The 12041-nt window shown below is 40.1% G+C and overlaps 1 protein-coding gene across 7 annotated transcripts in view; it reads left to right on the forward strand.

The window, feature by feature from the left end:
* Positions 1 to 6514, forward strand: part of MARCHF6 (membrane associated ring-CH-type finger 6) — a 79663-nt gene extending 73149 nt beyond the window's left edge. For all 7 annotated transcript variants that reach the window (XR_004183646.1, XR_004183647.1, XM_031666085.1 and 4 more), the window contains 2 exons: positions 2153 to 2288; positions 5828 to 6514. Coding sequence is in view for 5 of the 7 variants with exons in the window: in XM_031666085.1 (XP_031521945.1) it covers positions 2153 to 2288; positions 5828 to 5918 (227 nt within the window). In the remaining 2 variants the exon portion in view is untranslated. The remainder of the gene's footprint in view (positions 1 to 2152; positions 2289 to 5827) is intronic.
* The last annotated feature ends 5527 nt before the right edge of the window (positions 6515 to 12041 follow it).

A 12041-nucleotide genomic window follows, 5' to 3' on the forward strand; every position in this document is an offset into this window, starting at 1 on the left:
TCTTATCCATCTGCCAGAAATGCCGCCCTCCTCCCTTTAACCATGAGAGAAGAGCTTAAAAAAACATACAACCAAACTTGCAGTGTAACATGTATACTTGTATGTTACCTTACTAGGTCAAGAAATAGAACTTTTCCAGCCCCTTGGATGCCCTTTGTGTGTGTGCCCTTCTTTACCTTTTGCCACTGGTTTGACTTCTTATAGTCTCATTGCTTCTTAGCCAGTAAAGATATTAGCCATGTGCAGTAGCTGCTTGGGAGGCCGAGGTGGGAGGTTGCTTGAGGCCAGGAATTCAAGACCAGCCTGAGCAACATGGCGAGACCCAACCTCTAAAAAAACAAATAAATAAATTACCTGGGAGTGGTGGCACGCGCCTGTAATCTCAGCTGCTCTGGTGGCTGAGGCAGGAGGATTGCTTGAACCCAGGAGTTCAGGGCTAACCTCAGGTTGTGACACTCCAATCTAGCCCAGGCAACAGGGCAAGACCCTGTCTCTTAAAAAAAAAAAAAAATTGCTAAACACAGGTTTGTCTATACAAAGAGAGGCTAAGCAATGTATCCCTCAATCTGCAGGGTGGCATGGGAAACAGGGAACAGTTAAGCTGAGGACCCACAGTGTGCAAACTGCATCGTTTCCTGGTTCCTTCCAAGTAGAAACGTCAAGGCTTTTATTTGGTTTGAATTGTGACTATGCCAAGTATCATAAATACCATATTAAAATGCAAATATATATTTCATGCAAAATATATTTCAAAGTCCATTGCTTATTAGTTTTTGTTTGTTTTGGTTTTTTTGAGAGAGTCTCGTTCTTTTGCCCAGGCTGGAGTACAGTGATGCAATCCCGGCTTGCTGCAACCTCCGCCTCCTGGGTTCAAGCAATTTTCCTGCCTCAGTCTCTTGAATAGGTGGGACTACAGGCATGCACCACCATGCCCGGCTAATTTTTGTCTTTTGGTAGAGACAGGGTTTCACCATGTTGGCCAGGCTGGTCTTGAACTTCTGACCTCAGATGATCCACCCGCCTCGGCCTCCCAAAGTGCTGGGATTACAGGCGTGAGCCACCACGCCCAGCCCATTGCTTATTAGTTGAATATGTCATTAAAATTAAATTATTTTGACTCTTTAGAACAATCTATTTACTGGTTTTGTCTAGACTAGGAATGCCCTATTTTCTTTTTTATTCTAATTATCATATATTATTTTCTGCCCATTAATAGTATATAGACTTAAGAATTTGGATTTCCAAACCAGTCGTTCGTATTTTCATTTTTAAAAATTTTATTGTGAGCTTTTCTGGAAAGACTTTGGAAGGGAAAAAGAGTGGCAAATGAAAAATGTTAGTACCTGTTTTGCCCTGTTTAGACGCTTTATGTAATTCTTACACGTTAGTCTTATGCACAGCACACTGTTGTGTTTGGAATAATCCACCTGAGGGTATTAATTTTCTGATTTCCTCGGAAATACTTGCTCTGATTTTAAAGCCCCCCCCCCCCGTCCCCTCTGCTAAGGAAGTATTGAAACTCATGAGTTAAATATAGAAAAATAAATACATGTGTGTTCTAAAAGTTTGAGGATATTTTTTATTATATAAGCACAGTTTTGGTTTTGCCTCTTTAAACTGTGGCGCAGTTGAAATGTATAAATGACACCACTGCTTGTGGAACATGAGAAGTCATCTCATCCAGTTCTCACTCTGTTGTCCAGGTTGGAGTGCAGTGGCGTGATTGCAGCTCCTTGCAACCTCCACCTCCCAGGTTCAAGCGATTCTTCCACCCCAGCCTCCTGAGTAGCTGGGACTACAGGTGCAACGCCACCACACCTGGCTAATTTTTGTGTTTTTTGGTAGAGACAGGGTTTTACCACATTGGCCAGGCTGGTCTAGAACTCCTGACCTCAAGCAATCCGCCCACCTTGGCTTCCGAAAGTGCTGGGATTACAGGCGTGAGCTACCATGTCTGGCCTCCTTGTTTTACAAATGAGAAAAGTGGGGGTCAGAAAGGGCTCATGACCCACACAGATTGTAGAAAGTTAACAGACCTGGGGCTTAGAAAGCTTGTCTGCCCCAGTCCATTCTTCCTAGGGGAAGGACATGTTTATGTTTCATGTCACTGTTATTTCACATACACTTAAAGTTTTTCTTTTTTGTTTTCTAGGTGTTACTGCGGAAATGCAAAACTTAGTCCATCGGCGGATTTATCCATTTTTACTGATGGTGGTGGTATTGATGGCAATTTTGTCCTTCCAGGTCCGCCAGTTTAAGCGCCTTTATGAACATATTAAAAATGACAAGTAAGTCTGGTGTTCTTTTCACCTCTTGTTTAGGTGTTTTCACTTCTTAATTTATGTGTCTGATGTGACAGATCATAGGAGGGAAACATGCTCAGATTCTGGATATACTTGGAGGTGGGATTAGCAAGGTTTGCTGACAGATAGTGTGACATGTGAAGGAGAGTGGAATCAAGGACTCAGTTGGCCCAAACAACAGGGAATATGGAGTTGTCACTTACGGAGCTGGAAAAGACTGGGAGAAACTGTTTTGGAGAGGGAGGTTTTTTTTTTGGTGGTGATGGTTTTTTTTCTGAGACCGAGTCTCGCTCTGTTGCCAGGCTGGAGTGCAGTGGTGCGATCTTGGCTCACTGCAACCTCTGCCTCCCAGGTTCAAGCGATTCTCCTGCCTCGGCCTCCCAAGGAGCTGGGATTACAGGTGTGCACCACCACGCTCAGCTAATTTTTGCATTTTTAGTAGAGACAGGGTTTCACCATGTTGACTAGGATTGTCTCGATCTCCTAACCTCGTAATGCACCTGCCTTGACCTCCCAAAGTGTTGGGATTACAGGCGTGAGCCACTGCACCCAGCCAAGAGATTTTTTAATGCCCATTCCAAATAGTTTTTCAGTCTGTTTTGAAATGTTTTGGTCTGACAGTATATTAAATAGTTTTAGATAAAAATAAGAAGCCTGCATTAGAAACCAGCAGTGCCCTGCATAAGCTCCTCTTGCTTATGCAGGGCCACTAGGTTACTCTCAGGTTGCACAGAGAGGCTTGAGGGTTACTGCAAAAATGTTGTGGGACTCTCTGTTTTGAGGAAACCATTGAAAACTCTGTCACTTGATCTCAGTGAGAGATTGAGGAAAGCCAAGGAAGATACCTCCTGGGATAATATTTGACCTTTCATGTCCTAATTGTAGGCTGAATCATCTACTTCACTGGGTTCTAGCAGAGAAAGTGAGTTTGTTGTTTATCCATCTCAGTCGGCCAAGAGAGTCCCAGTTTATACCTGCTGCCTTTGTGTCATTATTAACACTACCCCCTTTTAGTTGTGCTTGTCCCCCCTTGCACAACAAATTATACAGTTACCTTATTTGTTCTGAGGAGTAAGATTTTTGAGAATGAAATTTATAGCGTTCAAGACTTCTCCAAAGCATTTACTGACAGTAAAAAATACAAGTATACTTAGCCAGTCAGAGTACAAAGGACTGTCAACTGAAAGAAGAGGAAGGGGTATTTTCAATGATGAAAATCAACTTTTTAGCACTTAACTTTTTGGCAGAGGAGTAAATACTGCAAACAGAATGACAAGCAAGACATGCCCTGAAGGAACTTCCTGCCTGCTTCTTTCTGTATGCTGGGCGCCTGCCTTTCTGCACTCTGCCCTTCTCAGCCTTTGCCAGGGGTCTATTCCCATTGACCTCTTATTTCTCATGCTTTATCTTCTTCTGCTTTTTCCTGTAGCCCAGTGTCCTCTTTCCTCTTTTCCCATCTATTCCTTCATGCAGAAAACTGTAGACTTAAGTGAGGGCATGTCTTGTCAGCTGTTGTATATGTACTCTTTAGCACAGTGTTTGGTCTGTAGGAGGTGCTATGAGTGAGTGTGTATGTGAGAGTGTGTGTGTGTGTGTGTGTGGTGGGCTTGAGTATGAGGGAGTGAGTGGTGGTGGAAGAGAGGGAGTTGGGTTCAGAGTCTCCTTTCTCTGCTACTGAGTTACTCTTTGGACTTGTTCAATTTAACTTGGTATCTGTATGCTTTTTATTTACTTACTTTGTCATTGCTATAATGCTGCCCATATTCTTAGTGCATCTTGCTATTTGGTCATCACTGTGTGCCGGGTAGTGCTATGTATATTTTAGTAGATATTGCTCAACCTTCACTGTTTAAAATATTTACAAAATCCTCAAAGTTTTAAAAAACACTGGTTGTTTGGGAAACAGTGGGATAAGAAAGGGCTAACTTCAAGAAAAGAAGGTAAGACAAAAGAAAAGGAATAAAACAGTGACATTATGGATAAAGATGCAGTAAGATTAGCATACTTTTTAAAAAGTGACATATTAAGCTACTGGACATAAACTACCCAAATATTTCCTTAGGCTTGTGCACATTTACAGAAAAGTAATAGATGAAAGTCAAGGTGGAGAAGGTATTGGTGAAAAGTAAGAGTTCCAACAGTGAGCTCTTATTAAAACATGCTAAGCCTTTGTCACCAGGCTTCATACACTTTCCCTTTCTTAAAACAATGCTGCAGCATGGGACTGTTGGTCTCATTTCCTCCATAAACGGAGGAAAGGGATGAAGGAAAGCTCCCTGGCAGCCTGTCATGTGCAGGCTTCACTCTCCCTCAGCCTCCTTAACTCAACTCTGTGGGCTTTTACTGGATCTGCATCTCTGCCTCCAAATGGGTGCCCTTCACACTTGTGCCCAGCCACCTACAGCTTGTTGCCATCCAGCTTTGTCGCTGCTGTCCTCTTGGGGTCAGCCTGCAAGCCATCTGCTCACGTTAAGTGAGGCAGGCCTTCAGTGAGCCGTCAGTGCAGCTGTCGCCCTTCCCTGGCATTAGAGGTGTCTGTCTCCTTGAGTAGGATCTCCAGCCCTGTCGCTCCAACCACAGTGACATCCGCCTTGTTTCTGCAGCCCTATTGGCCTTTGCCATTGCCTTCTCCTTTCGTCACATACTTAAGTTAGGAACATTTGCCATTCTGTTGTTGAACCATGTTCTCCCACTTCCTGTCACTTACACTCACTCACTGCCATGCTGTCTTCCCTTTGACTTCACTGAAATCTCTCCTTTGATTTCTCCTTTCTTCTCTATAACTAGAGCTTCTAGTTTTACTTTTGTCCTTTCCTACCTTTTTTTTTTTTTTTTTTTGAGATGTAGTCACACTCTGTCACCCAGACTGGAGTGCAGTGGCACAATCTCAGTTCACTGCAACCTCTACCTCCCGGGTTTAAGCAGTTCTCCTGCCTCAGCCTCTCTAGTAGCTGGGACTGCAGGCATGTGCCACCATACCCAGCTAATTTTGTATTTTTAGTAGAGATGGGGTTTCACCATGGTGGTCAGGCTGGTCTCAAACTCCTGACCTCAGGTGATCCACCCACCTCTGCCTCCCGACGTGCTGGGATTACAGGTGTGAGCCACCGCGCCCAGCCCCTTCCTAGCTTTACTGATGGTCATGTTTTTAGTCTGTCTCCTTAGATTTGTGCACTAAGTTGTTTTATAAAATCTGAACCTTAACAGATAAATCCACTGCATAAGTTTACTGTATCCCTCCTGACCTCCACGTGTCTGAGTGTCTGAGACCCCCTAAACCACTGACTGAAGCATGTCCTCCACTGCACAGCATTGGAGGCCTTCCAGCCTTTGCTGCTTCTGCAGCTCTCTACAAACCCGTACCTAGCTAGATGTGCTGGCCTTTACAGATGTTCACTCCGGACTCCCTTTGACTAGCCCAACCATTGACGGGTTTTAAGTAGGAGTTAGATTTAAAAAGACATATGAATGTTTTACTCTGTAAGTTCATACAAGAGAGTAACCACCTTGTTTTTGCAACCTAGGTATCTTGTGGGTCAACGACTTGTGAACTACGAACGGAAATCTGGCAAACAAGGCTCATCTCCAGCACCTCCACAGTCATCCCAAGAATAAAGTAGTTGTCTCAACAACTTGACCTTCCCCTTTACATGTCCTTTTTTGTGGACTTCTCTCTTTGGAGATTTTTCCCAGTGATCTCTCAGCGTTGTTTTTAAGTTAAATGTATTTGACTTGTGTTCTCAGCATTCAGAGAGCAGCGGTGTAAGGTTCTGCTGTTCTTCCCTGGATCTTCTGACTTTACTGCTGTCTGAGATTTGTATATGTGTAAATACAAGTTCCTTGATACCCTAAAACCTTGGATTAAACAGAATGTGCATTGTACATCTTTAAACAAAATGTATATTAATTTATTAAATCTAGTTGTCACTTTATTTTGGACCTGCTGTGATCTCGACAGGAAACATGCCACAGAGCAGTAGTGCACAGGCAAGACTTTTCAGTGATGCCTTGTGGAGCGCAGTTCATGATGTCCTAGCAGCTCTCACTAAGGGAACTGTACATTCTTTCTTGGCTATTCAGACCTTACCAAGAACGTTAAAGGAAACAAGTAGAAATCAGCAGTGGAGTGTCTGTGGTAAGAAAACATGAACTTTATGCTTCACTGTTAGTTGTTTGTGGAAGTTATTTTGTATAACACCAAAGCTGTTGTACATTTTCTACTGCCTGATTTTTTTCATGTGTCTGTGTTTGTAATATTGTATAGTATCTTGTGCTAGGTGAGGAAATTATTTTTAATTTTGATAATTTAATATTCCTAATGTGATCAGCATTGGGAGTTGGGTTTCAGTGCTTGTTAGGGGCATGTCTATACTTAGAAAAGAGAAAAAAAGTCCAAATGAAGATTTTCATTAGTCCACCCCCCACCCCCCTGCCCCACATCCTTTCTTTTCTGTAGCAGTGGCCAGAAGTCATGCAAGGTCATAAATCTTTCAGAATGACATCACCAACTGTACTGCATCTTACTGGATTTAGGACTTCTGAGATGCTTGTGAAGTGTAGATGTGGTTGTGGTCTTAGATTGACAGCATTAGAGAAGACTGGTTAGAACATCTGGTCTCGCTGGTTAGCGCCTCATTGGCTGAGGACTAGGTGTGCATTTCTCCTAGCTTTTCGTCAGGAAATCCCAAAGTTTCCAAAGCTTTTTGTTTACAGAATAAAACGTCAAATAAAACCAATTCATTATTTTTCCAGAAGGAAGCTTGGCTGAGCTGGCCTTTTAACATAGGAATGTATTTCATTGGAAACATTCTGAAAAATCTCAGAGAACTGAACCCTTACAAACTTTGTTTTCCCTCATAACCAAAGCTTCAAATTAGAAGTTTAGAAAAATAGAATGGTTGGGTACATGATCTAAGTGTTTAATGTTAAAGGTATATTGTAAGGGTAGTGTTTGTTTTTGAATGATACTTTAGGAGGTCTCATAGAAAGTGTATAGCATAGGTCTTCAGGAACTATAAAAGAATTTTCATATAGTATTAAAATCCAGAGACCAAAATCTGAGAATTTTTTAACACATGCAAGTCAGCCAAACATAAGCTACTAAAATAAAGAGCAATGTGTTCTGGCTGTTTTATACTTCAACAATTTTTTCCCTAAGTGGTAAGCAGTTACTTTAAAACACATTTTTAAAAACATCAGTATCAGGAGCTGCGGTGGCTCTGGCCGGTTGTCCTAGCACACAGGGAGGCGAGGCTGTGCATTCAAGGCCAACCTAGGCAAAATTTGGAAAATAAAAAAATCAGTATTAGAAATAATGCTTGACATAGGATTCAGTGTTACACTGTTTGGCACTTTGGAGTAGCCTGTTCTCTCATTTGAAATAAGGTCTTTGTTAGCCCTACCTTTACTCAGAAATGTAGTCTTACTATAAGAAATTAGGAGGATTTTAAAATATAATACTGCCTGTCATGGTGTATTTCTAAATTGTTCTCTTTGGGAGAAAAATATTATTATTGAATTGAGCATATAACTTGATATATTTGTAGTTTTTTTTTTAACTTTTTTTTTTTTTTTTTGCGCCCCCAAGAGGTAGTCTTACTCTGTTGCCCAGGCTGGAGTGCAAGTGGCACGATCCTGGCTCACTGCAAACTCTGCCTCCCAGGTTCAAGTGATTCTCCTGCCTCAGCCTTCCAAGTAGCTGGTACTACAGGTGCGCGCCACCACACCTGGCTGATTTTAGTTATTTTAGTAGAGATGGGGTTTCACCATGTTGGCCAGGCTGGTCTCGGAACTCCTGACTGCAAGTGATCTGCCCTTCTTGGGCTCCCAAAGTGCTGGGATTACAGGTGTGAGCCACCACGCCTGGCCAACTTGATTATATTAATTTTGGGTTTTGTTTTGTTTTGTTTTTTAGTTTTTCAAAGGATTTGTGGATCTTGGTATAAAGTCATTGGAACATATCTGTTTTAACCGAAAGAGATCCTAGGCAGATACCTCAAAAGGTTAAAAATTCTTAATCCTACAGAATTTTAAATGATTCTTATCAAATGTTTTGTAAACAAACAATGTGAATGGCCAAAACATTGCCCTCCATTTCACTGGCAGGTAATTTATATTGTCTTAGTTAAGAATTCTCCCCTAGTTTTTCTATTGTACTTTATCCTGTTGTTTTCAATGAGATAAGTATTGTCATAGAAAAAGCATTTTCCGGCATAATATTTGCTTGGGTAGCATTCAGGTTTTATTATTAATATTAACCAAGAGCCTTTTACATATTTAAAACCCATAGTTCAGAAAATGCTAGTATTGCTGCCCTTCACATAAATTTTTAAAAGAATTATACTATAATTTTGCTTCATTTTATATTGGGTTAAAACAGCCTTCAAGAAAGTTAACTAGGAAAGAAGACCTTTTCGTTTTATTTTTACTGTTTATATATAGAAGACAAATCAGCATTTGGGGTTAGTTTTACATGACCAGTTATCAAATGGTCATAGTATGAAGTGTGCAGTTGTTCGTTATTAGTAAATTATGTTTGATTTTTAAACTATTTAGTACTAATAGTTGAGATGAAAACTGAAGAAAAATGCCAATGTGATGTTTGTGTATAGCTAGCCTTAAAAAACTTCCCATGTTTTTAGGTGATTTTTCCCCCCTCTTAGTTCTCTGGAGAAACAATGAAGATGGGCCATTTCAATTCCAGATGTAAACAAAAAGTAATTTTTATTTCAACATTTAATGTAACTGTTATTGTGGATTCTTGTTTTGTGTATTTTCTTTCCCTTATTCAAGTAATAGAGAATAACTTTCCTTCAAATGATTTGATCCAAGATACGTCACTTCTGTATTGGCAAAATGCCACTATTAAAAGTGTAATTCTTGAATTTAGGTTGAATTGATGACTTTTTAAAACAAAACAGTAACACTGGACATTTCTACATTGTATTGCATTTGCAAATGTGCGTGAACGCACGTACATGTGCAGGAGAATGTAGTGCCATAAGAACACTGGCACTTTTTAAAACTTTCCAAGTTAGCTACTTATTTTCATTTTCAGGGTTGAGTACTCTAAGCTCTCTACTTACTGTGAGAAGTTTTCTACATTGCAAAATTAAAAGATTACATTTAAAATACTCCTTTAGGATATTATTCAGCCATCAAAAAAAAAAAAAAAAAAAAAAAAAAAAAAAAAAAAAAAAAAAAACAACTAAAATGTGTTACCGCTAAAGTATTATTAAAAGCCTCATTTGTGGAGATTCGCTGACTTCCTTGGTTAAGCTGTCTTGTATTTACTTAATTTGTCCCCTCAACCAGGTGTTTTCTTTTCAGCCTGTTACTGCCCTGTACCATTTTAAAAAATAGCCATCATGAGTAAGGGCTTCTTTAAAATAATCCCTGACAATATCTTTGGCATTAATAAGACATAAAGATAAGACAGTATATGTATGTTTTCATTCCTGTTTTGTACGAGTGCCTCATTTTGTAGTCATGAAAGTAACATAGTACCTTAAATAAAAATGTAATGACTAAGGTCTAGGAATAACTATTGTAGAAGCTAAATAGAACACTTAGTTGGGGGTGTCAGTTTTCTATTAAAGCAAACACCTTAGGTACCCAGCCCAATTTTTATGTATATATATTCTGAAATGCTCCCTTTTTTATGTGGTCATTTGTTGCCTTCTAAGTTGAGAGAACAAAACTGAATAAAGTGAATGTTAGTTGTAGTCTAGTTTTTTTGTTTGTTTTTGTATTATTGCAAGATTGCTTTAAGATTGCAGAAATATCCATTATTAGCCAGTATAGATAATCCAGATGTTTTAATATAATAGGAAGGAAAAATAACTCCAGTTAAATGTGACTGTGGCCCCTCCCTTTTATGTATAAATTTAAACGCATAGTTGCAGCGGATACATCCCTCCCCTTCTGTCTCCCTAACTTGAATTGTAGACCATCCTCACTGGGAAGAGTAAGGCCCCACATTTTGTGCAATAGCAGGCTACTGCCCACTTCTGCATGTCTGCTACAAGATAGGTTGTCTGTTAGCTGAATGCTTCGAGTAAAACCAGTCAAATCCATTGTACATGCTTGACCATATGTCCCAGAGAAAAAGGAAAGACTTGCGTGATGTTTTTTTCCTTCTGAGTGCCCTGAGGAGATCCTTTTGCTTCAGACTGTTTCTAATTTTTATTTGTCTATAGGTTCAGAATTTTTCCTATGATTGTTTTCCCCCAAACAAGTGCATTTTTACTTTAAATGCCGAGGTGATAGAGGAAATGCTGTTTGAACCATAGACATCTTTAATCTGTGAAGTTGAAATTTTTCAGTAAAGGAAGTTGCATGGTGAAGTTCAGAAACTGACCATTAATTTCCCCCTTCCACTCCACAGTTCTTAGCTACTCTTGTTGCAAACATACAGTGATAAGGAGAACTGATGTATCAAGGGGCTGAGAAGGTAACGTTCCCCTCCTCCTGAATGTTTTTATTTTGATGTCTGTTTTGTTTCTAGCACTGTACTTAGTAGTATAGTTGAATGGGGTATGACATCTCCCTTCAAGGAACTCAGAATGGAACAGAAACATGAGCAAAAGATTGTATTACAGAGGTGTGAATAAAATGCCATGGGGAACATGGAGAAAGGTTCACCCGGGAGAGATGGCCTAGCCACTTCCTTAGTGACTGTTTGGTGTGTGTAGGTCCCCCTGCCATTACTCTTTCAGCCTTCTGCAATCTAGTTCTACAGAGTCACACACTTCTCCAAAACCAACCATACGTAAACACTACGTAGAGGCCCCTTTTTGCCTCATTTTACATTGTTTAGTTATCATTTTGAAACTTTTCTTTACATATGTAACAGTGCCAGAGTTTTTCTGCTTCTCTGGTTGTTCAGTAACTCCTCTTTAGGACATACCTAAAGATGAGAAGCTTCATACCCCGTACTCCCATTCATTCACTCATATGTTTCTGGGATCGGTCCCTTCTGCTTCCTGTGCATTGGTTTGATGGAACAGAATAGAGTCCAGAAATAACCCAACATGTATGTGGACAACTGATTTTTAACAAAGGTGCAAAGGTCTTAAAAAAATGGTGCTGGAATAATTGGGCATCAGATGCAAAATTAAAAATTGATCCATATCTTAACACTGGCAAAGATTAAAGTCAAAATGGATTATAGTTCCCCAAAACTGTATAATTTCTAGAAGACAACAAGGAAAACGTGTTCAGCCTTGGGTTAGAAAAAGATTTCTTAGATCCAACATCAAAAGCACAATCCATGAAGGAAAAATCAATAAATTGTACTTTATCAAAATTGAAAACTTCTCTTTCAAAGGTACCATTAAGAGAACAAGAAGACAAGCTGTAGAGTGGTAGAAAATATTTGCAAAACATTTCTGATAAATGACTTGCATCTAGATTACATAAAGAAGTCTCAAAACTGAACAAGTAAACCCATTGTTTACTTAATTGCTGTTTCTCCTGAGCTTGCTGCCTCTGCCCCTGCTCTTTCTTCCTTTTTCCATTTGTTTTCAACATTGAATCCCAAATGTCCTTGAGATCCAAGTCAGATCACACCAACCCTCAGAACTCTCCAATAGATTACCATGGCACTCAAAATTCCACAATAGCCTTCAACGCTGGGCAAAACATGGAGCATCCCTTTCCTTCGTGTTCACCCCGCTCCTGCCGTCCTGCCTGCCTCCAAAACAGGTCAGGCCTTAGGGCTTTTGCACTTACTATTTG

The sequence above is a fragment of the Papio anubis genome, chromosome 5 (genome assembly GCF_008728515.1).
Source record: "Papio anubis isolate 15944 chromosome 5, Panubis1.0, whole genome shotgun sequence".
Lineage (NCBI taxonomy): Eukaryota > Metazoa > Chordata > Mammalia > Primates > Cercopithecidae > Papio > Papio anubis.